This window comes from Zingiber officinale, chromosome 2B, assembly GCF_018446385.1.
Source record: "Zingiber officinale cultivar Zhangliang chromosome 2B, Zo_v1.1, whole genome shotgun sequence".
Taxonomy (NCBI): domain Eukaryota; kingdom Viridiplantae; phylum Streptophyta; class Magnoliopsida; order Zingiberales; family Zingiberaceae; genus Zingiber; species Zingiber officinale.
The window spans coordinates 114,705,316-114,731,515 of NC_055989.1; the positions used below are offsets into that span (position 1 = coordinate 114,705,316).

At 38.8% G+C, this 26,200-nt stretch overlaps 3 protein-coding genes across 4 annotated transcripts; 2 read left to right on the forward strand and 1 right to left on the reverse strand.

The window, feature by feature from the left end:
• Nucleotides 1-5,652: 5,652 nt before the first annotated feature.
• On the forward strand, nt 5,653-7,237 carry LOC122046868 (F-box/kelch-repeat protein At1g67480-like). 2 transcript variants are annotated; one of them, XM_042607781.1, is made up of 3 exons: nt 5,653-5,781; nt 5,913-6,482; nt 6,558-7,237. In XM_042607781.1, the coding sequence occupies exons 2-3, from the start codon at nt 5,959-5,961 to the stop codon at nt 7,186-7,188; spliced, it is 1,155 nt and encodes a 384-aa protein (XP_042463715.1). In that variant the 5' UTR covers nt 5,653-5,781; nt 5,913-5,958; the 3' UTR covers nt 7,189-7,237. The 2 variants fall into 2 exon arrangements, with proteins under 2 accessions (XP_042463715.1, XP_042463713.1); XM_042607779.1 differs by lacking the exon at nt 5,653-5,781 and having other exon boundaries at nt 5,790-6,482.
• LOC122046869 (uncharacterized protein At3g27210-like) lies at nt 7,189-9,835 on the reverse strand. Its single transcript, XM_042607782.1, has 3 exons — nt 9,629-9,835; nt 9,011-9,091; nt 7,189-7,771 (listed from the first exon to the last, which is right to left on the reverse strand). Exons 1-3 carry the CDS (start codon nt 9,693-9,695, stop codon nt 7,395-7,397), a joined length of 525 nt encoding a protein of 174 aa, XP_042463716.1. The 5' UTR covers nt 9,696-9,835; the 3' UTR covers nt 7,189-7,394.
• An 11,065-nt stretch (nt 9,836-20,900) lies between these two features.
• On the forward strand, nt 20,901-22,668 carry LOC122048591 (cytochrome P450 94B3-like). The gene is made up of 2 exons (XM_042610141.1): nt 20,901-21,508; nt 21,642-22,668. Exons 1-2 carry the CDS (start codon nt 20,901-20,903, stop codon nt 22,567-22,569), a joined length of 1,536 nt encoding a protein of 511 aa, XP_042466075.1. The 3' UTR covers nt 22,570-22,668.
• The last annotated feature ends 3,532 nt before the right edge of the window (nt 22,669-26,200 follow it).

Consider the following 26,200-nt stretch of genomic DNA (forward strand, 5'->3'; position numbering starts at 1 on the left):
TATACCTCCCTATCTGTGCCATCTCCGGCGAGTAGCACCCATCACTGCCTATTCTTTATCGATTGTGATTGTTGTCGCCATTGTGTTCCGCCATGCTACTAAGGAAGAAGTTAATTAGGATTCGAGCTCGAGGCTTGCTCTCTGACTTGAAAATGATTATGATATTCTACAATGATGTGGGAAGTTTTTTCTTTGGCCTTTTTAGAATTTTGATCTTAGTGCATAATTTTCTTTCATTTATATTGATTTGGTAGCATTTACTTGCTTACCTTAACTCTATATTTGCTTCTTGGATTTGATACTTACCTTCTTGCTCTTATTTTAGTCTATATTGACATCTATGCAGTCTCATTATTTTTCATTTTTGAATTATTTATATACGTATGATATTACTAGACCATAGTGTAGAATATTTATATACGTATTATTGTTGGTTCTCCGATCAATCTGAGGCCTACTCGACCCCTTTCTTGTCATGTCAACAATAGAAGAGAGCAAGTTGGGAGCTGAAGCTTGACAAACAAGTCTAAGTGGAGTAAGTTGGGATGAGCTGAAGTTTGGTAAACAAGTCCAAGTAGAATTAGTTGAGAGTTGTAGCTTGGCAACTAGATGGATTAGTTGGGAGGTGAAAATCTAGACTCAAAGAAAGTACGAGTAAATTAAAATCTTATATCATACTCATTACGTGTAACCATTATAGGGAAGCAAAGTTTGATAGTTCCAGACGATCGGAGGGAGTTCGGGCGATTGGCTGGTGATAACTCTTAACGAACGAAGTTAGAGAGTCCAGACAACTATAGATGGGTCAGGATGACCGGAGTGTACGCCCTCAAAGCTGCTTCCAATCGAACGGAAGAAGACGTTATTTAGTGATTCGGGTGAGTTGAGTCAAGAACAGGGTTGACCCTTCTCCATGCTACTGAAGGGCCTCAGGTCGATCGAAGAACGTTGATGGTGTTATCTACTGGATATATATTACAACCATGTCAGACCCTCCAGGCGACCAAAGAGCCTCAGGTTAACCGGAGGGTGCCATGTGAGCAATAGAAGAGGGCTACATAAAGGGTCTCGAGGCAAAACTTTGAAAAACACCAATTCACTCATTCTTTTCATTCTCGTGCTCTCTGTGCTACGACATCAACATGTTGCAACTTGTGCTTCATTTCTAATCGGTAACATCTAGCGTAATCTTTTATTTTATTTGTGTTACAATACTTGTTATATTTGTACTTAATTTTAATATTCTTTTTATGTGAGATTTCTCTACTTTTCTAGGAGAAATTAAGAAATAAGAATTATTTTATTTTAATTACCTTGCATGTCAATTTATACTCTGAACGATAAACTATTGAACCATCCTTGCATATTTATATATTTTTTTATTTTACTTGATCAAATATGTGCTAGTTAAATTATTTCCACTGTGCTACTTTACTTTTGGTTATTTTAAAGTTATTTCCAGCTCATAAAATTCTTAACGCTATTTACTCCCTTCTAGCTAGTGTCAAGTTCTATCCTACAACATCCTCACTGTCTTCCAAGATTGAAAGGTCTCTCCAGGACTTACCTTACTTACCTACTTAATATTCGGTCTAGCTGGCCTATTTGGACTTCTACTTCTGCTTAGTGTTTGATTGACCTGATCCACTAAAATTTTCCTACAACACCAAGTTAGCATAATAGATAAAATTAAAGTAGAAAAGTGAATTGTGTACTTCAGTGGTTCAAATATGTTGGTTTGGTCGATCGCTTGGTCACACTTGCTTGATGTTCACTCCTCCAAGACTTCTACTACCTAGGATTTGCTCCCCTAGGATTTTCTCTTTGCCAAACATCCGATCAACTTTGATTGCTTGGGTTTTTCTTTTGCCAAATATTCGGTCAACTTTGACCTGTCTGAACTTTTCCTTTACCAGATATTTGATCAACTTTGATCTATCTGAATTTCTCCCTTACTAATCATCCGACCAACCTTGATCTGCATGGATTTTCCTCTTTACTAGTCATCCAGCCAACCTTGATCTGACTAAACTTTTTCCTTGCTAGTCATCCAGGCAATCTTGACCTGACTGACTTTCCCTTTACTAGTCATCTGATCAACTATGACTAATCTAGACTTCTCACTTAACTAGGTTAATCTTGACTAGACTTAATTAAATATATTGTTAAATAAATATCAAAATTCTAGAGATCAAATATATTAATAAATTTGACTAAATAGCCGATTGAAATACTTTTGAATTTAAAACTAAGATTGTTCAAAGTTGATCTTATCCAATTGTATCGAAAGATGAGAATCCAGTTGGATTGTAAAAGACTCAACTAGAGACAATTTTTGGCAAATATGGATCACGATCAATGTAAGTCGACTAGTGAGGATTATTTAACTCTACTAGTATTAAACAAAATAGTTAGGTGAAGCTTAACTAAGAATTATTTGATGGGTATAGGTTGAGAGGCAAGGGGAGCTTAAAACACAATAATCAAGTCATTATTCAAAAGTATTTCATACCTCCATATTGTCAAGTTTATTATGTTATAGTATTTCATATTTAGGTACAAAACCCTTAAGCTCTTACTTTTTTCTATAGTTGTTGGTTGTATACTTTTGACCTTATTTGTAAAAGAACAATTTGTATTTGGTTTCTTCAACTCTAGTAAGAAGAAAGTTAATAAGATTTGTGAAGGGTAACTCACTTCATTCAAGAGTTCATAAGTCATGGAAGAGAAATTAAGGATTCTGAACTACTTAAATTCTACTTAAATTCAACTGCTATTTGTTCCCCACCTCTAGTTTTTGGTCTTCATAGATCATCGATACCTTCAAAAAGCTCAATACATAAGCTAAATTAAGAAGTACTATAATTAATATTAATTTTCATCGAATATCAAGGGCATAAAAGACATAATGTAGGAATAAGATTCTATCACCATTCAATTTCTATTTGCAAGTGCCAACTTTTTTAATTTTGATATTTAATCTTTTATATACATAGACTCTCTGGCAACTAATACTTAGGCGACACTCTCTAGAGTATTATATGATTTGTGACTCTTAAATTTATGATATAAGATTCAAAAGAATGATATAGTGCTAGAAATAAATTATTAGTGAGAGAAATATGATATGGATTTACATAAATATCAACTCTTTCTAGAATAAACATACTAAAATATTCTACAATTTAGTAATATACTTATGTCATCAAATGCTTAGCACTTTGGTAATGCATAGATGTTATACACGTGGGATACTCACCACATAAAGTACTATAGTTAGAATCAGCACTGTCCTCAGCACAATTAGGGATACATGGTTTCATGATCAAGAGGTTGAGAGTTTGATCCTCAGGATATTATTGTCTGGGGTTAACATTCCGACTATATACTTTTAAGTATGTACCTACATTTATCTCTCTTCATATCCATGAAACCGATTCTAGGGGGACCGTTGATGTGACGGTTCCATATTTTTTGTTAAAATAAGTACAACCAACAACAAAGAACAAAAAGTACATGCGCCAAAAGCCATCAACATGAGGAGTAATCCCCAAATCAGATATTTTCCTCTAGAAATATTATAGTTATTTTTTTAGTTAGCATTTGGTATCTTGTTTATGTTGATTAATCTTAAGAATTACCGATTCAATCTAATAAAAATTTTCTATTAACCATTAAAATAAATTAAAAAATACTCATAAACGATTGATCAATCCATGAGAAATTCAAATATTATAGTTGTTGCAATGGGACAACATTATTTCCTATATTGTGCATATAAATTATTCAACATCATCATGATATGGATTATATATTTTTTATCTTGTGTTTATCTTGCAGAATACTCTTTTAATTGATCCATTGTATTTATTTTTCTATCATGATAATGTAAAAAGTCAGCTGGAATGAAATCAAAGTAAGAATTTGATGACGTGTCAATCCAAAACTGACGTGTTACTCTAAAATTAGCATTTAACCATTCCACATATATTAAGAAAATAATGTGAACAGGAGATCATTTCAACGCTAATTCTATTTTACTATACGGAGTTTAAAAAAACTTAAAAGCGAGTAAATATTAGATTAACGCGTACTAAGTAATCGAAGATAATATCTTCTCCTTTACGTTTCCAACGTGTGAATCTTCCGTTCTAGTTGATCCATTCGTAATCCCAGCGCCCCCTGATTTTATCGAACCATAGATTTTATGATGATAATATCTTATGTGTTAATCATTAGATTGATCCGAGGGGGTCAATTAAGATAGGATAAACTTTTTAACATGACTGGATCCACCGCTTTACTACCCCATACCCCAGAAGGGATTTTTTTGAGAACCTCAGTACCACGTATCCGACGAATAAAGAATTGATAAGAGGGCTCGAACTTGACACTCAGTAAACATTATCTTAAATTGGGGACTTTTTAATTGATAAGAACTTGCGGAGGTGAGAGTTCCAACCTGATACCTCAGTCAATGAATAACAATGTCATAATCAGAATACCCCTAGTTCAATTGTTGACCCATTTGCAACCCACGATGGCAAAAAGGTGAATACGCTTGCCCCCAGAGCCCCCACCAATCTGTCCCAGGACCAATACGGAGGAGGTAAATCACAGACGACTACTAGCCTTTGGAATAATGACTAGCACATAAGGGAGACATTTACCTCGGTTTTGTCGAGATTCGAACCCCAGACCTCATGATGACAACACTTTATGCGCTAGCCACTAGTCCTATATGAGGGGACACCCATTCGCAACCCACGTCTGTTATTATGGTGGATGATAAACATATATAAGATCAGAAATTAATTTCATAAATGTAATTTAATGACTCGTTTAAGTTGTGTGATTGCGCACATTCAATTCCACCATAAAAGAAAATTAAATGTGATAGATTTCAAAAGACAAATGGGAATACTTTAATGCATGTAAAATTCTTAGTAGCTTCACCCTGAAAACTAACAATTTCGCCCATCTACTTGACTTCTTCATGTTTTGCATTTTTTTAATAATATTAAATAATAATTATTATTTTTTTCAAAATAGTTTGACTGAAAGTCTGAAATTATTATTTTTCACCCACTTTTATATATTCAATTTTTAGTTGGAGAACATGATTTCTAACTTAAGAATCAGAATTAACAATCACGCTCGCTTACAGAATTTACAAATCTATATTTATTATAAAAAAAACTCATAATTATTAATTTTTAGGCTCAAGTTCCACCACTTAAATTTTTTTTTAAGTCTTTTTACTATTTTATAGTATTTAGAGGATTTTTTTTAATATTTAGGGATTAGAAATATCATATCATATTAATTTCTATCTATATTATGAATTTTTTTTAGTAAGATTTTTTTTCTTTCTTTATATGATCATATAAAACTTGCCGTCTAAAATTTTAAATTTTTTTCTTTTTTAGTCTATTAATGAATGATGCTTAATTCTTAATAATTTTTTTAAATATTTTCTTTCTTTTCTTTTTATTCTCCTCTATTTCCCTTTTAGTCGGGATAATTGCTATCTGGTCAGCGTTACATTTACTCAAATTATAATGACATTATCCACTAAAATTGATGTTTTTAGAAAAATAATAATTAAATTACTTGCTATTTTGGGGCCACGAATGATCCGGTGACCGACCCCTTGGCTGGCAGTTCTATCCTCTCTTCCTCTCTTCCTCTGCCAAATCAAATATATACTGCCTCGATACGTGCACCTGTCTCGCATCTAAATCTTGGTGGATGATCAGTGACGATCGATATTAACGCAAGGTAATCTTTTTACCTCCTTGCTTTGTGGCATGAATCCCTGTTGTTTCGCAGCACTAAACTTGTCGTCTTTTCTTATCCAAGAAGAATTCTCGTCTCTCAGTCTTGTTGCTCTGTCCTTTTTGTGGTTCAAGTTTTTCAGCGGTCGTTGCATCTCGGAGAGATCTTGGATTCAGCGCGATGATAGGTTTATCGGTGACTGAGCTCGTTGGTCCGAGATCACAATTTGACATTCCGATCCAGGATACGATGGCTGCTCTTGGAAAAGTTTCGGTCGCTCTGAGCCTGCAAATTCGGCATCGCCCCATCATTCCTGGATTGCCTGACGATGTGGCGAAGCGCTGCCTCGCACTTCTTCCCCGCATTGACTTCCCCCTCGCGGCGGCGGTTTGCAAGGCGTGGAGGTCGTTTATCCAGAGCGAGGAATTTCTTGCCATTCGAAAGCAGGGAAATAAGCTCGAGGAATGGATGTTTGTCTTGACTAGCGATGCCGGAAGGAGCCAGAGGCGTTGGGAGGTCTGGGGAGCCTCAGGAAAGAAACTGAAGGTGCTTCCGCCGATGCCTGGCCCGGTGAAGACCGGGTTCGCCGTCGCCGTACTGGAGTCTAAGTTTGTCGTTGCGGGTGGATACGTCGGCGCCGTCGTCGATGGCGGCTCGGAAAACGTGTCGGACGATGTCTATCAATACGACTCGCGGCTTAACAGGTGCTCGATTTTCAGATTGCTTTCCTGGTTCACGTCTCGATCGATCGGTTTGTTTCTAATTTTTTGTTGTTGCAGATGGAGCTCGCTAGCCAAGATGAACGTTGCCCGTTACAATTTCGCATGCACTGAGGTGAATGGCCTGATATATGTTGTCGGAGGAGTTGGATCCAATGGAGAAATCTTATCGAGTGTTGAAGTTTACCACCCGGGGAAGAACATCTGGAGCTTGGTCGAAAGCCTTCGCCGGCCGAGGTGGGGTTGCTTTGCTTGTAGCTTCGACGGCATGCTTTACGTGATGGGTGGCCGTTCTAGCTTCACAATTGGGAATTCCAAGCTGGTCGACATCTATAGCCCAGAGAAAAAGTCTTGGTGTGAGATGAAGAATGGTTGTGTCATGGTGACTGCTCATGCCATGTTAGGCGAGAAACTGATCTGCATGGAGTGGAAAAACCAGCGTAAATTGGCTATCTTTGATTCGGTCGATAAGTCATGGCACAGTGTTTCCGTGCCAGTTTCAGGGAGTTCGGCTGTGGGGTTTTGCTTTGGGATATTGAACAATAAGTTGTTGCTTTTCTCGATGAGTAAATTCCCTGGATATAAAACTCTGTTGTATGATCCAGGTGCTCCAGTTGGATCACAATGGCAGCAAACATCTTTGTTTGGGCCTTCTGGTTTTTGTTTGTGCAGTGTAACCATAACAACGTGATGAGTAATAATAATATTATTATTAATAATGAAAGCATAGTTCATTACTGAATCAAGATTTTGGCAAGTCATAATTAATAGAATTTTAACATTTAACTTTGTATTCTATCTATCTATCTATCTATCTACACAGTAGCAGAAACAGGTAAAGTATACATGGCCGGGACCTCCAAGTAGTTGAACAAATGTGAGAATACCAAAAGCACTCTAGCCAACAGAGCTCATCTTCTGCTTCCTTCTTTCTTTCAATCTAAAACTGCATGCCAAACTGGGCAAGCAGCAGGTGTTAGCCTTCATCTTTTTCTCCTCCTTGAATTCTTCACTCGGCTTCCCCGCATTGCAGCAACAGGAAGTGATTCCAGAGAGTTTGAAGGTCTGATGATTGAGCTGTGGGAGAGTATTGGCATCGACCTCAAGGAATTCTGGAACTTGTTTTTGGTTTGGTACAACTTCATTGTCTCGAAGAAGCTCCGAGAGCTTCCTTTTTGCAGCATCTGGCGAAAAAGACTCGATGGTGGAATTAAGAACTGTGAATTGCTTGTTCATTTGGAAGTTTGGACTGCTTAACCTGGAAGGAGTCAGGTCTGAAGAGAACATAAATCAACCTCTCACTAATGGTAATTAAGCTTGGTAGCAACTAAAACAAAGTCTCGTTTCAACTAGAAAAATAAATTATCACCTTTTCTAGTTTGTAAAATCTCTAAGAGTTTCAGTATTGTTTAAATACTCCCATACATTTTAAGCCCTACTTAATTAGTTTGCTTCCACCATTGTTTCACATATTTCCATTGACAAAGATATCACTGAATTTCAATATTGACCATTAAAGGCTTTGGTTCATTGGTTTTGGTTATGTGGGTGCAGCCTCTCCAAAGGGAATCTCCTATCTCCATAGTTTTTCATCTTAACAAGTCTTACTTAATATTCAGGTCTCATTTGTTGCGATAATGCATGGAAATTGCAGTGAATTAATAGTTTGACAATAAATTTTGAAGTAAAAAAGCTCAGAGATGTAGTGTGGTATTGTAAATTATTTTGTTTATGAATATAAAGATAAGATTTAACTTTGAAGTAGTGATTATTATGTAGGAAAGCTCATCTTGTTGCTTAAGTAACCAAGGACTAAGGCAGTCTCAACCTTACTTTTTTAGTAGATCGACATAGGATTAGATTAACCTAAGTACATTGATGGTTGACTTAGTATAAGCAGTCTGGGTAGCTAGCTTATAAAATGTAAGTTGAATCAACCTACAAGTTTTGTTACGTCAACTTACTACCATTGAGGTAGCCTATGAGATTTTGGTAATTTGATCTAAAGTATTCGTTGGGGTTCTAATGGTCAAGAAATCAAGGTTAGATTGACTCATATGCTTTGGTAGGTTGGTTTTAGTGTCTCTATTAGGGACTTTTTTTCACCCAAGGCTTTTATCTATAGGGTGAGGTAGAAGTTAATTTCTCCTTTGAACTAAATTCATATAATCTTGAGAGGGTAGCTCTTCTAGAGGGGATCTAAAAGCATTTGCTTGGCTTGTATCATTCACTAGGTCTCTAGCATTGAGGGTTTACATAGTATGATTAAGGAAGATCATGGTAAAGTAAGCAAGCATACTTGGCGGTTGACTCAGCTAAGAGAAGTTTAGTCCAATGGTGTCTTGATCTAGAGAGAGTCTAAATTAAGGAAGGTGTTGGCCTAGTGAAAGTCTAGATTAAGGAAAGCCTCTGTTAATGAAAGTCTAATTGAGAGAGGTGTCATGGAGTGGCTCTAAAGTCCTTCTATGTCCACTGTTGTTGTTGCATTGGATGCAAACTACCAAATATTTTACCTCCATTCACACTGACAAAATCATCTTCACAATCAGAATCCAGCCACCCTTGTGAATCAAAGAAGGCTTCTTCTTTACTCTCTGCAAATACATAACCTAAATAACTTAGCCAGCCACATTCAAAAAACACATATATAATAAATATATAAATAAAAACACTAAAGAGAATTCTTGATATAATGCAGCCTTGATCTAAATTTCTACTGCCTTCAAAGTATCAATGAAATATGGCCATCCTCCTTTTCAAACATTTGTAATGGTTATGCAAGTTAGGGTAAGTTCCTCTTTGTCCCTCTAATTAATGTTGCCAAATGCATTCTAAGTTCCAAAAATGTCCTTGATTTCCAATTTCTATTAGTTTTTCCCTTGGTCAGGTGATGGAAAATATCATCTGATATGAGATTAGGTAGCTCTCTTCATTGACATTTAAAACAAAGTTAAATCTTTTTTCTTATAAAACTATCAGTCTTAATTATCAGCATAAGATTAGGAGCTGTCCTCAATTTAATTGATATATGGCTTAACAATGATAACTACTTAATCAAATCTAACCATCAAATAAATCTTGATCACTCTGTACAATATAAACAAGTCATAAGAAGGAAAGGAGAAGCATACCTAATGCCAAATGCTTTCTCTCAGAATCCAGACCTCGCACAGTGGCCTCCACATTGAGCAGACTCATGGCCTGAAGAGAAGTGAGAAGTGCTCCGAGATTGAAGGCCTGAAGGGGGTCTTTAATATAAATGGTGAAGCAAGAGATTGCAAGTGGAAAGTCGTTGTAAAGGAACAAGAGGAGTGGAGGCTTGATGAATTGTAAAGCAACAGTGACGTTGAAGAAAGAATTGATTAGGAAGATTTGATGAGTGGTGGGAGTGGGGCAAAAAGTGAAATCATAGTGGGGTGGCCATCATATTGCATTCCCGTGTGGGTCTCAATGCTTGATTACAGGGGTGCTTCCATCTCCATGTGGACTGAAAACTTGGCATTTTTTGGTTTTTAGATTAAGTTTTCAGTTGTTAAATATGTTTCTAAAAATTGTTGCTTTAATGTTCACAAGCGAACTCAAGAGAGCTTGAAATTTAGCTTGAGTTAATAACGTTGCAACAAGTGAAAGATACCTCATACCCAAAGAAAGGAATCTCAAATTCTTTTTTTTCTCTTCTAAGTTCTTCCTTCATTTTGCTTTAACCAACGCCACCACATGCTCCCCACTTGGCAGGCCTTTTTCCTCTTCCTCTCCTATCTCTTTTGTAGGACTGAATGGCCAATTGAGGGAATGAATAGCAGCAAGTAATCTGAAAATCTAAAAAATCCTTTTTCTCTTGCAAGTAAAAGATCAAATTAAAGCAAACAGAGAGAAAAGATAGTAATTCTAACAAAAGAATATATCTTTGATGCTACTGCATGATTGATTGATTTGTTAAGTGAATTATCTCTCGTAAACCCCTCTACAAAAAATCTCCATGAAGAAGGATATAAAACATTGCTCTTTTTAACATAAGATAAAAATAATTTGCTCAAAGAGATTAATGTCGCATTCTTTTTTCCTCAAAAAATATAAGTAAGCACAAGAGAAAAGAAAGGACAATACCAAAGATAAAATCCTCACAATAAACAAAGCTCTAGGAGCCATCGACAGAGCTTAGGAACAAAAGGAATGCTGTATTGTGTTGATTGTAAGTTGATGCTGTTTGAGGTCCTTATATTCATCTATTTATAGCCTCAAATTCATACACAAATAAGCTTCCATAGTTATTTTTAATCAACTCCAATTGACTGAAAACATCTCAATCTACTAAATCACAATGATAGCACCCCCACGGCATGGTGTGGTGTCAAAACGCTTGGCATTTCTATCAAGTAGCGAGGGATCAATTTCCAAGCAAGGCTCACTTGAGGTGATCAAATTTCTGGTGACACATGGCTGCTGCGTCAGGAGTTGCCTCGCTTTTTGGATTTGCTTGGTGAAAGGAATGTGAGGTCTGATTATTGTACTCCAGGATTAGTCGGGTTGTAGACTAAGACTGGACAGTTGTAAGACTGTCACCATTTAAATTTACATATTATGTATGCTATGCTAACTCTGTGATATAGGAGCTTGAGATTAGAAGTTGGCTGAACTAGGGTACTCTGAGCTACCAGATAAGATTCAGGCCACCGGAGTCCAAGCAACCGGAAAGAATATAGGTGTCTGGAAGAAGATAAAGTCACGACAGAGTCGGATCGGATGAGGCCTACCTATGGTCGCCTGGGGGGTATATGGGCAACTGGAAAGGTTATAAAAGAAGCTACAGATAGCAGCCTCTCACAACACTTTTGATTGACTTCCAACTCTCATCTTCCTCCGAAATTCTGATACAACATCCATGTGCTACTTCAACAACCACACTCAGCCTCGAATCTTTAAAGTCTTTGGTATACTAATTGTTCAATTATTTGGTTTATTCTTTTGTGCTTTAAATTGTAAGTAGCGGTAAACAAGTTACCATTCCTCGGATTTTTGTAACACTGGACCTTTGTCTCTGAATCATTGTTTAGAGGAGAAGGCTTTTAGTGGATTGCTTATCAGAAGAGGTCAATGACTACGAATGTTGGACCAGTGGCACAGACTGCGAACCAAGTAAAAAATAAACATGATCTTGTGTTTTGTTTCTACTGTGTACTTGCGAAAAATGTAAAAAAGTGACACTTGTTATCCCCCCTCTAGAGCTCTTTTCGATCACACAATTAGTATCAGAGTGAAGGCGCTCTGAATTGGTGCAATGATCATTCGAGCATTTTTTCCTTCACTTTATTTTATCAATTTTTTGTTTATTTTCTTTTTTCAAGTATTACTAATCTAAGATCAAGTCTTGGTACATTTTTTCTTGTTTTGTTTTCTTAAAAGAGTTATTTGTTTTTGATGGCCCATGAATAGTCGGATGGAGTACCACTTGAAAACCTAAGTGGAGATGTGTATTGTAATCCAAACAGGATTAACGCTCCCCACTATTGAAGGAGTACCACTCTTCTCCGAAAGATGGGACAATGCCACTAAAAGACAAATTGAGGTGGATGCGAAAGCTACTCGGACTTTATAGTGCGGCTTGACTAAAGAGGAACTAAACCGAGTTGGACCATTCAACATCGCAAAGGATCTTTGGAACAAGTTGATCGAGTTTCACAAAGGAACCTCTGACGCTAAGGTATATATGTAAGAGAAATTTGCTTCTAAATAATTTGTACAATATTAAAATGTGGGATGGAGAATCAGTGAGCTAATTCTACACCTTGATCCAAGATCTACTCACCGACATACACTCAATAGGACAACCTATCGAAAATCATGGCGTGATCAGGTATACCCTAAAAGTGTTTTTGAGAAACACCTTGTGGGCATCCATGGTCGATGCCTACAAAGTTTTGAGGGACCTTTAATTTCAAAGGTAAAATTGGATGAGTTATTTTCTAAATTTAAACTGTATGAACAATCTAATGTTACTCTTGTCGAAAAAGGTATTACTTTGATTTCAAGTAAAATCAAGATAAGGAGACTAAGGCGAAGCCCAAATCCTGAGTGGAACCTGAATTTGAAGACATGTCAGATTCAGAAGATTACAAGGAGATCATCTCAGAACTAGTCAATATCTAGTTCGGAAGCCATTCAAGAACAGGAAGGTTTCATCAAACACGAGTTCAAGAACATGATCCAAGGCAAGGCTAAGTAGTTGGTCCGAATTATGTGTCAAGAGGCCTTTCTTCGGGATCTTTCATGCTAAGAGATTTTGCCTTTGGGACTTCCTCATTTATCATGTATTTAGTCAACCTTAATTTGTCAAAACCACTATATGCCAAGCCTTTAGTCGTCCGTGACTTGCATAGGCTTTGCACTTGCCAAATAGTCAATCCCAACTTACTTGGACTTTTATAGTTGTTAAGTGTCTGATCAATTTTGACCTTGTTAACCAACCATTGGACCACAATCTCAATATTAGGTAACTTCTACTTGCACATTTGACACACAACATCAGCAGCTATAATATCATCTAATTTAATCTTTTACTTAAACATCAAAACTACATTCTTAACCGAATGATTGCAATAACAAATTATTATGTTAACTCTTTAAGATTTTGTTTTATATGTTTTATTATTTTCATTCATCTATAATCATTCCCCATTTTGTTTGAACATAGTTGATCCAATCATTTTTTAGTTGACAGAAACACCTACCATAAAAGCCTTATATACTAATAGTTCATTTATCACTTGCTTTTTCAATCATCGTGATTTACCTCCTCTGTATTGGTCATGGGGCGGGCTGACAGGGGCGCTGGGGGTGAGAGTATTTGCCTTTTGCCACTTATATGCTAATAGTTGTGCCTCCATAGATAAAGTTAAGATAGTAAATGGATGGAAGTTTACCATTTGAGGTTAAGAAGTCAAATCTCGGTTACTAGGGTGTAAATCTCTGTATCCTGTATAACTCACCCTCATATCCACTTGCCTCCTCAGTCACTGTGGTTTACCTTCTCCGTATTTATCTTGGGACAAGCCGACAGGGACGTTGGGGGCGAGTGCTTCAACTTTTGCCACTTATATGCTAATAGTTGCCTCCGGGACTATGATACAATGGAAGGATACCAAGTTGTTATCTAAACATTCGCGGTTCGATCCTAGCTACAACATATTTGCAGAGATTTTTCTTCCAAATAGAGTGCGCAATCATGAGATATTAGGTTTCCGGGCCGCCTACCACAAGCACTTTCTAATTTATATTAGTAGTCGGTGAAAAACTTCTATAATACTAAATTGATAGCCTAAATTCAATGTTATCTAGTTTAATATTATCTTATATGCTAATAGTTACTCTCCAATCGACTCAAATCCCGAATAAAATTGCAAGCTTATCTACTAATATATAATGTCTCTAGTCGACTCATATCGGTATGAATCAATAGCATATTCCAATCAACTCAATTGGCTTTAACGACACATGTACTCATCCAATGGATACTTTTAAAATCAATTTAAGACATTTTCAGTTGACTCAATTCAAATAGAGATAAACCTATTTTCGATAGTCAACTGCCTATATGACCTAAGCTACTTTAATCCCCAGAACTTTCTTTCAATCAACTCAAGCTACCAAACTAGAAAATTTTCATTCACGAGGAAAACTCTCATAATTGACTACCTAATCAACTAAACTAAACATCTCTTTAATTGACTAATCTAATCGAGGATCTCAATTTTACTTAAGATTAAATCATCTGTTAATTATGACTCAGAAAACTTACCTTGATCGAATACACACGTCTTGGTAGGTCTCTACTTGAAAATAAATCCAAAATTATATTTCATTTTAATTTCTCAACCTCACATTCAATGTCATCTATGCTTCTCACTCAGTCTATTTTGCAAAGCCTTCGATCCCTTAGATGGATTTAACCTTTTGGGCTTTAATTTGTCCATGTCACCCTTCACCTTATCTTTGAGTCCATCTCTTTTTGAGCCTCTAAGCCATCCAACCAACATCTTAGTTATGTTTGTAAGCACAACTTGACACCTATCTAGTCATATGAACCTTCCAACTCCCAAACACCTTCCAATACTTTTAGTGATCAACCTTAACCTTTGGAGCATATTACTAAGATCTCTTGAATTTTTATATAACTTGCCAATTATCTAATCAACTCTCATTGTACTTCTGTATAACTTCTTCATCTATTAGAACATCCATATTGGTATTAATATGTGAGTGTTATAACAACTAAATAGTATTACAAATCAATAGAGATGATTGTTATAACACTCACACATTAACCGCGTTCAATTCTTTGAATGCGGTTAATGAACTAATTTTATATAAAAAAATTTAAAAATTAAGAAGATAAATTTAGATATAAAGAATAAAAATGAATAAATGAATAATGAGACACACAAATAATAAATGTTAATATTGTTAATGTTAAAATGAATAAAAGTGTGTGTTAACAAAAAAAGATATGTTAATATAATAATTCATGGTATGCTATTTGAAGAAATATCATATATTAACATTTAAATCAATATAAATATCCTTAGCCTCCTAAATTTATGTTTTTAAATCATCTATCAATCTTAATCTACTTCCACTTTAATTATATCAATCGTTATATCTGTAGCTACATATTTTTTACACTTGACCAAATATTAAACGTACAATAAATTAGACTGAAAGCACGCGAATATACCTAAACAATTTATTAATATATATTATATTTAATAAACACGAAATAGGTTTTTAAGTATGTATAAAAGGTCATTTCTAAAATTAAATTATTTGATCTTATCCAACCAATTATTGAAATAAAATCATTCAGGAATTTCATATAGTGATATCCATTTTTTACATAGTTAATGTTATCAGAGTAAAAAAATGACATCGTTTAGGATCATCGATTCCAATAAAATATAGATAAATTATAGAGGACTTGTTGCAGATAAATGACGGTGACATCGTTAATGCCATTGCTGTAAGCGTGTTCTGTCGACAGCATGTATATCTCAAACATCTTGGCCACAATACAAAGCGGACAAAAAAGTAGGCAGCCACATCTAGCTGTATCCAACATCTAGCTGTACCTATGCCCCTCCGATCTCATTTTCCTTGGTTGATTGATTCAGCCAGCACAAACCAATTATCCTCCTGCCGACTCCAAACTCTCACGTAATCACTCACTTTTACTCTCACTCTCGCATACAGTTACAATCAGAGTCAAAAAGATATAGATAGTTAAATAAGTCATTTTTCATCTAGACTTAACTTTTCAGTTCTTAACACCAAGGAGCTCACTGTATAATGGATCGGACTAAAGTGCTGATTAGATCTTCCGTAGCTTAGCTCTTTATATTTCTACAAGGTAACTCTTAGCATATAATTAATTGATCAAAAGTGTATGTCGATCGGACCTTCCCCATTCTTCAAGAGCATCTTCCAGAACTTAGCTCTTCAGGCTTCAAGGTCAAGTGTCACAATATATGACCGGTTGGATAAGGAACCGGTCGAACATCCAGAGTGTAGTTCCTCACTCCTTAGGGGCACGACCCTTCGCTTATGGTCGGTCGACACAAGAGCTAATTGGACTTATGAGGCTTAGTTTCCCACTTCTCAACGCCAAGGCACACAACATATATCTGGCCGGCCCAATTGCCGGTCGGACGTACAGGGCCTAGCTCCCTACTTCTCATATGCAAGTCTCCTAGTATACAGTTGATCAGCTATAAGGCCTGTCAGATTGCTTCCAATTGACAACATTATTAGAAAATCACAATAATCTGTCAGAGAATAATAGTTATTGATTCATCAAGAAATATTCCGCTACCATAACATATACATACAATGAGATATTCCTCTGAGGGTGGTGGTACATCTTCCATTACCTGATGTTACTTGAAATATTCTGATATAAGATATTCTCAGCCGTCTTATTATTACAAAGGTTATGAAAGACGGTTCATATACATGTAACGGAACCTCCTCAAAGGGTGACTGTCATCTTCCATTACTCGACATATTCTGACACTAGGCATTCTCTGACACCTCATTATTACGGAGGTTCTGAGGGTCAGTATAAAAAGGGGGTCCTCTCCATTAGCCAAGTAACTTTTAAACTGGAATTGAAACTTTAACTTTTACATTACACGCATACACGCATCTACACTACTGTTTATCTTCTTCTCCACTTCTGACCCTTGGCGATAAGAGAATATGGAGGGGCGACCGACCCAGAGGACCACCTCCTTAAATTTGAGAATGTCTTCATCCTTCACCAGTATACGAATGACGTCAAATGCCGAGTGTTCCTTACCACCCTCTCAGGCTTGACACAAAGATGATTTAACTGACTCCCAGTCGAGTCCATCTATTGCTTCAAAAAATTTCGAAAAATATTTCTTCATTACTTCACTAGCAGTCGTAGATATCACAAGACTATGCTGAGTTTATTTTTCCTCAAACAGGGACCTAAGGATACGTTGAGGGCGTACATTAAAAAGTCCAATCAAATGGTCATGGATATTTCCTTAGCCATCCCATAGATTATAATGAGTATATTCTCCTAAGGGCTCACTGATAGGGACTTCTTCCAATGTCTGATTAAGAAGCCCCCGTGAGACATCGACCAAGTATATCAACGTAGAGGAGGTACAATTCACTCGAAAGAAGGAGGTGACTGTTCTAGCTCCGACCAGCCAAGCCGATCGGAAACCATCACCACTTCTTATGCACCCTAAAGTCCCCTAGTCGAACCCTCCGCCAGTCCGAGAAGTGAGAGGACTGCAGGAAGTGGAAGATGCCCTAGAATTAACTATCGTGTCAGACCAGATGATTCCTGAAAAACACCAACGTTTTTGTGATTACCATCAATCCCATCGTCATGCTACCAGTGAATGCCATGAATATACCAAGAGGCTCCGTCGAATGGTAGATTCAGGAGGAGCAAATAAAAGATTAGCCTCGGTCCCTTCTCAAGGATCTCCTTCAAGAACATAGTGGAAGGGCCCTAATTAACACTCAGACCAAACATTCAATTGGTGGTTTCAAGGATCAAAATTGCAAGGTTGATTCACCACTCTTCAAGGTTGATTTGCCACTCTTCAAGGCCGATTCGCCTTGCTTGGCAGTTTTAGATTATCAGATCAAGCCAACTTGAGATAAATATGAACTTGAATTTTATAATTCAAATTATAAAATATATCATTATCAAGCAGGGAGTTTAGGCCGAACAGGCATTTGGGAAATACATCATACCTCCCATTTCCAAGACATTCAGGTTATACACTATGTCTCTGATCTCCAAGGCATTCAGCTCATACACTGTGCTTCCAAGTTCTAAGGTATTTGGGTCATATATTGTGCCTCCAATCTTCAAGGCATTAGGCATATCTCTAAGGCATTCGGGGTCATACACCGTGCCTCCAATCTCCAAGACATTCAGGTTATATACTGTACCTCCAAGCTTTAAGGCATTTGGGCCATACATCGTACCTCCAAGCTTTAAAACATTCGGGTCATATACTGTGCCTCCAACACCGTGCCTCCAAATTGCCAATGATCATATGGTCGGTTGTCCCAAACTCTCATTCTCTTCAGTTGAATTATAAGCGAGCTTGCTTTCGTACTTAAGTTCTAGATTCTCATGCTGCCCAATCAACTTATAAGCGAGATTACCCTCGCGCCAATGATCTAGACTCTCGTGTCGCCAAACCGAGTTATAAGTGAGTCTGCTCTCGCGCTTAAATTCTAGAGTGTCGTGCCTTTTGGACGAGTTATAAGCGAGTTTGCATCACGTTCAAGTCACAGACTCTTGTACCTCTCGACCGCGTTATAAGCTAGCCTGCCCTTGCATCCATGATCCAGATTCTCATGTCGCTCGACCGAGTTATAAGAGAGTATGCTCTCATGCTATAGTCTCAAACTCTAGTGCCACTTGGCCAAGTTATAAGCGAAATTGCCCTCGTGCTCATAATCTAGACTCTCGTGTCGCCTAACCTAGTTATAAGCAATCCTACTCTCGCACTCAAGTCCTAGACTCTCGTGCTGCCCGACCAAGTTCTAAGCGAGCCTGCCCTCGCACCCATGATCAAGACATTTGTGCCACCTGACTGACTTATAAGCGAGTCTGCTCTCACACTCAAGTTCTAAAATCTCGTGCCACCTGACTGAGTTATAAGCGAGTCTGCCCTCACACTTGAGTTCTAGACTATCGTGCCTCTCGGTCGAGTTATAAGTGAGCCTACCCTCATGCTCGAGTCCCAAACTCTCATGCTACCTGGTCGAGTTATAAGCTATCATACCCTTGAGCGCGAATTCCAGACTCTCGTGCCGTTCGACCAAATTATAAGCGAGTCTGCCCTTACGCCCATGATCAAGACTCTCATGTCGCTCGGCCAAGTTATAAGCGAGTCTGCCCTTGCTCTCAAGTTCTAAACTCTTGTGCCACCTAACTAAGTTATAAGTGAGCTTTCCCTCGCACTCGAGTCCTAGACTCTCATGCTGCAAGGCGGAGTTATAAGTGAGCATGCTCTTGTGTCCACATTTCAAACTCTCATGCTGCTCGACTGAGTTATAAGCAAGCATGTCCTCGTGCCTCCTTCAAATCTGACGTTTGCAAAAATTCAAATAGAACATTACTCCGACATCAGTCAACTTCAATTTACAAAACTCAATCGGAAAACATCAGGCGAGTTCTGGTCAAGCTTGGTCCAGCCAGTCGAGTGTGATTCGGCTGAAAAAAGCTTGGCCAGAACTCAGACTCACACCTCGTTCGACTAGACATGAAGAGGAGGCTAGTGATACGGTGTGTTGTGAGTGACCCTGAAGGTAATGTGGGATCGATGGTCAAGATGATGTGGCAGTTAAAGTCAAGGTGAGGTGACAGTCAGGGTCAAAGTATATGCAGCTGAACAAGTCACTCTCACCGGGGCTCAGCTCTCTACTTCTTAACACCAAAGATCTCAGTATATAGTCGGTTAGCCTAAAGTCTCGGTCAGATCTTTTGGAGCTTAGCTCCCCATACTTCTACAAGGCAACTCTCAGCATATTATCGATCAACCAAAAGTGCTGATCATACCTTTTGGAACTTAGTTCCCCGATCTTCAAGGCCACCTTTTTTAACTTAGCTCCTCATGCTTCAAGGACAAGTCTCATAGTATACGGTCGGTCGGATAAAGAGTCGATCAGACATCCAGAGTGTAGTTCCTCACTTCTCAGGGGCACGCCCCCCAACTTATGGCTAGTCGACCCAAGAGCTAGTTGGACTTACAGAACTTAGCTCTCGACTTCTCAATGCCAAAGCACACAACATATATTTGGTCGACTCAATTGTCGGTCAGACCTACGGAGCCTAGCTCCCCACTTCTCATATGTAAGTCTCCCAGTATACAGTCGGTCTGCTATAAGGTCGGTCGGACTGCCTCCAAAAGATAACATTATCAAAGAATCACAACAACCTATCAGAGAATAATAATTATTCGTCAGGGAATATTCCACTACCATAACATACACATACAATGAGACCTGCCTCTGAGGGTGGTTATACAACTTCAATTACCTGACATATTCTAATATCAAATATTCTCAGTTGTCTCATTATTACAAAGGTTATGAAAGATGATTCATATACATGTAATGAAACCTTCCTTAAAGGGTGTCTCTATATTTTTCATTACTCGATATATTTTGACATCAGATATTTTCTCACTCCTCATTATTACGAAGGTTATGAGAGTCAGTATAAAAAGGGAGCTCTCAAAGAGGGTTCTTTCAATTGGCTAGATAACTTTTAAATTGGAATTGAAACTTTAACTTTTGCATTACATACACACATGCATCTACGCTATTGGATCTACGTACAATTGTTTATCTTTTTTTTCACTTTTCGCTCAACTACTATTCTAATTTTAATGTCAGAGTGCCTGTGTCAGGGACCCCCTCTCTAGCCCGATGACTAACACTTTCCTCTCCTAGTTCTTGTTTTTGCCACGTAATATAATTTGTGAGCTTAAGGTTCTTCATCTCTTTACTAGTGACTCAACTTCCATCCATTTAGAGTACCTAGGGTCATCTTTTCTCCGGTCCAAAGGCTACTTACCGTCAATAGCAACAGTATTTATCTAATGCGTCATCTCCCCTAATTTTAAACAAGATCTATATACACAACCGTTATCTGATTTAGCACAAACATTCTCTCTCACAGACTCACGCGCGCGCGCGCACACACAACCGTTGTCTGATTTAGCACAAACATTCCTCCTCCTGACGACTTAATCCAAAATCATTATATATATCCACACCATGACACCAACACCAACACCAACACCAACACCAACATAATTCACTCCCATCTCTTGATTTTCCAAAACCATGGTCACATGCCTTCTCTTCTTCCCCGTCTTCCTCATCCTTTTACAAATCCTTCCGACACTAATCTTCTGTCATAAGAAGAACAATAATCCCGGCGGCGGCCCCAAAACTTACCCCCTCATCGGATGCTTCGTAGACTTCTACAAGAACCGCGACAGACTTCTGGACTGGTACACCGACCTCCTCGCGTCATCTCCCACGCAGACTGTCGTGGTCCACCGGCTAGGCGCCCGGCGAACCGTGCTCACCGCCGACCCGGCCTGCGTCGAGCACATCCTCCGCTCCAACTTCGCCAACTACCCCAAGGGAAAGCCCTTCACCGAGATCCTCGGCGACCTTCTCGGCCGCGGCATCTTCAACGCCGACGGCCAGCTCTGGCACGCCCAGCGCAAGCTCGCCAGTCGCGAATTCACCACGCGGTCGATGCGCGAGGGCCTTATTACCGAGCTCGAGTCCGAGACCAGCGTCCGACTGCTGCCTCGGCTTCGGGACGCCAGCGTCACCGGACGCCACGTAGACGTGCAGGACCTGCTCCGGCGGTTCGCCTTCGACGTCATCTGCCAAGTCTCACTCGGGATGGACCCCAGGTGCCTCGAAGGCGACCCGAGGTTTGTACGCATTACCCAATTTGGAGGTTACGTATTTATTTCATTTCTAATTTGGAAATCAATAATTGATCTGATAAATTAAGTAAGTATAAAAAAACATTTATACTATTTTAATAAATATTTATTATTGCAGAAACGCCTTGTTGCCGGAGTCGGAACTAGCGCGGGCTTTCGAGGTGGCATCGGCAATCAGCGCTCGACGCGGTGCGGCACCGGTGGCCATGATTTGGAAGCTAAAGCGGGCATTAGGGATCGGAACGGAGCGGAAGCTCCGCGAGGCGGTGAGCCTGATCCACTCCCAAATCATGGAGCTGATCCGGGCGAGGAAAGCGGAGATGGAGAAGGGCGTGGTGGAACGTAGCAACGACGACTTCTTGACGAGGTTGATTTCCAGCGGCCAGAATGACGAGTACGCTCGCGACATGGTGATCAGCTTCCTAATGGCCGGGCGGGACACCACCTCCGCCGCGCTCACCTGGTTCTTCTGGCTCATCCCGCGCCACCCGGACGCGGAACGCGAGATCGTGGACGAATTGGAGCGACTCGGAGGGCGATTGGACTACCATTCGATCAAGGAAATGAGGGTTTTGGAGGCGTGCCTGTGCGAGAGCATGCGGCTTTTTCCCCCGGTGGCGTGGGATTCCAAGCACGCCGCGGCGGCCGACGTGCTCCCGGACGGGACGAGGGTGGAGGCGGGGGACCGAGTGACGTACTTTCCTTACGGGATGGGGCGAATGGAGAAGATTTGGGGGGAAGGATGCGGGGGGTTCGACCACAGGAGGTGGCTGGAGGCGGACGGGAGCGGAGGGTCGGTAGCGGCCAGAGCGTCGCCGTACAAATTCCCAGTGTTCCAGGCGGGGCCGAGGGCGTGCCTTGGGAAGGAGATGGCGATGGTGCAGATGAAGTATGTGGCAGCGGCAATGCTCTGGGATTACGAGCTGAGGATGGCGGAGGAGCAAACGCCGGTACTGGTGCCGCTGCTGACGGCGCACATGGCCGGCGGGCTGCCGATGGTGGTGAAGAGGAGGAATAGAAGTGGCGATGCATCCTCCCAAATTTAAAAATAATATTTATCTATTTATTTATCTTAATTTCATTGCTGATTATTAGGTCACGCCTAGTTACCTGGGTGATCAGATAGAATAGAAAGGGAGTGGGTAAGGAAGACACTCTTTTTCTTTATCATTTGAATTCGTCTGGAGTAAGAGGGATTACAGACGAGCTATCATTTATCGGTTGGGTCTACAATGCTTTGTCTAATTGATACCTCTAACCCTACGTTGTGACAGTTCACCTCTCTGTTTTTTTTATAACTAAGATGTCTATCTTTTATGATCCAACTATTAGTATAGTTTATTATTATTATTATTAATTAATTAATTTATTTTAAGATAGACTAGATTTTTGTTATTATTATTGTTATATAATACAATTTGCTAGTCTCTTCTCCTTGTGTTATATTTTGTATTCTATTTTGTATTCTTTGTTTTATTCACATGGTATCTGAGTAAATCTATGCCGTCGTATAACAAGAAAGAAAGGAATTTTATTTTCAAAATTTTTTGAGACTGCGGTAGAAGACTTATATTTTTTTGAGTTTCAACTGTTGAATCGTCTTGAAACTTTGAACAAATGTTCCTCACGTACAGGGCTACATTTTGAATGGTAGAGATCGAATTTTGAGTCTTTTAAATCCACCTGACGATAAAAAAATATGACCGTTGATTTTGGTACGTATATTACTTTATGTATTTATTATTATTAGGTATCCATCTCTTTAAATCGACTAATTCTAGGGTGATCGACCCTGCCACATGAAAGTTTTCCATCGATCATCAAGATAAATCGAGAAACGTTCATGGAGGCTCATTCAAATGGCCAACATTCTTAGGTTTCCTTTTCACTCGAGGGAAAAATCTCATGCACTGCGTTGTATGATCGTAGAAGTCAAGAGGGGGGGGGGGTAAATTTTGATCGTTTTAAAAATCTTTTCTTTTGTTCTCTCATTTCGTAAAACTGAATCAAAGTAAATAGTAGCTGAATAAAAAGAGAGACAAAGATTTTGTTAAATATAAGTGAATGGAGAAGAAATGGTAGAGGAGAGATGCTCCATTGTGAATGAGACTTTAGTCCCATATTGAAAGTTTCAAGGTATTTTTATTGGTTTATATTGATTTACATACATTGAGGATGTGAACAAATGCATGGGGAGAAGCTCTCTCTCACGTGTGGGTGCGCAGTGGGGGTGCAAATCCATGGCCCGGATTGCACTGAACCAAGTTGACTCGTGTGCGAGCGTGACCTGCGCACATGAATGCCGGACTGGTCGGGGCAAAAATTTTGCCCAAGTAGAACAACCAATATTTTGCCAAGTAATAATGAGTGAAGCGGTGGCCGTTTCGCTGCTAGCCATTGATCCGAGCTCCTCCGATCACAACAAGCAAAGACTCTCCATTTTTCTTTCTCCTGCTCGGCGGAGTGCCCGTGGTAGCATTCGGGTACCACTCAGCTCGTCGTCGGATTCACGGTCGGCCGTTGTATCCTGGCAAACAAATGGCCCTTGTAAGCCTCGAAGTACACCCGGAGGTGGGCGAATCTGTTTCAAGGAAACTGCGACTCGCAGGACTCGGTCAGCTTGCCCAGTCGGTCTCTTTATCCAACCGACAGACTTCTCTGCCCGCTCGAGATCTTCGCCCGGTTGGCTAGTCAAAGACTAGACAACCCGACCTGCCTGTCTGCTCGGCCGGTCTGTCTTTCACCAGACCTGTCTGTCCGTTCGACACCAGATTGGCCGGCCTGCTTCTCAACAGGCCTGTCTGCCCGCTCGGTCAGCCTTTCTGCCAACCCTTACTAGCAGCCTGAGATTATCAACTCAGGTCATCTCAACTGTAAGTTGAATTTAATTCGAGTATTTAAATTCGGCTAATACCTTGTATATCTCCGGCAACAGATTGTTTGTGTCCAACAGACTTAGTCGGTTTTACTTGGTTCGTAGTCCAGTAACTATTACTTCAGGATCTACGATCGTTAATCGCTTGAATTTGCACAAGCAGAAGTAGAAGGAATAGGATGAAACAAATGAGTGAATTGATAATTGACTCAGACTCCGAGGCCTTCTTTTATAGCCACCATTAGGACAACTGAAAATCTATTTCGTCGACTGAACATTCTATCCGTCGATCAATCAACGCAACCTTCCCTGTTTGCTTTGATCTAATCTGATTGATCTCGTAAATTACATTGTTCAATCGACTGCTCACTTTATCCATCAATAGAACCCAAAGAATTTCCTTTCTTATGCGATCCGATCAAATCCTTTATCTCTTACCAAATTTGGTTTCAATCAACTGATCACCCATATTTATCAATCGACTGAACCATGTTTCATTCTTTGATAGATCTCGAATCTTGCCTGTGCTTATTCCTTTGGATCTGTTGACTGAACCTTTCTTCTTGTTTAGTTGACTGACCCTTTTTCTGCAAAATAAAGTTAGCACAGAAACAATATAAATAATGATCTTACAAAATAGACTTAAACAATAGACAATAGAGATGCATGAATATGATAGTTAGGATTATCTTGATCTTAATTTAGAAACCCCTGTTAGTTTTTTCAGTCGAATCAATACTTAAGGTTTGTCCCAACTAGGACACGACCTTACCACTCCACTTTAGGAGCTCACCTCAACTTACCTGCTAAACATCTGGCCCTCCAAACCTATTTGGACTTTATTTGGTCTTTTTTAGTGTCTGATTAGCCTGATCAATTAAGACTTTCTTGCAACACTAAGTTAGTATAATAGATATAAAATAGTAAATTAAAGCAGTGTTAGCAACATTCAAGATTCATTGGTTCGGTCGATTATGCACGATAGACCGAAAATGTTCGGTCACACTTGCTTATAGTTCACTTCTCCAAGACTTCTCACTATCTAGGGTTCACTCTTCTAGGGTCTTTCCATGATTAGAGTTCACTCCTATAAGACTTCTCATTACTTAAGAATAGAATTTTTCCTTTCTTAGAGTTCACTTCTTTAAGAGGGATTATAGACGAGCTATCATTTATCTTTTGGATATACAATGCATTGTCTAATTGATACCTTTAACCCTACCTTGTGATAGTTCATCTCTCTGTTTTTTTAATCATTTTTTTAAACTAAGATGTCCAACTTTTATTATCCAACTGTTAGTATAGTTTATTATTATTACTTATGGGCAGATTAATTATTTTTATTATTATTGTTATCTATTTATATCTCTCTTTTAATTTAAACCCTAACACTTAATAAAATTTGTTTAGTCTCTTTTACGATTATCTCTTTCTCTCCTTCTCTTTGTGTTATCTTTTATATTCTATTAGCATTCTTTGTTTTATTCACATGATATCCGAGCAAATCCATCTCATTGTATAATAAGAAAGAAAAGAATTTTATTTTCAAAATTCTTTGAGACAACTGCAAAAGAATTATATTTTCTTGAGTTTCAATAGTTGAATCACCTTGAAACTTTGAGCGAATGTTTCTCACATTCAGGACTACATTTTGAATGGTGGATATAATGACCATTGATTCTGGTACGTATATTGCTTTATTTATTATTATTATTATTATTATTATTATTAGGTAATCCAAGTATCCATCTCTTTAAACCGACTAATCCTAGAGGTGATCGACCCTACTACACGAAAATTTT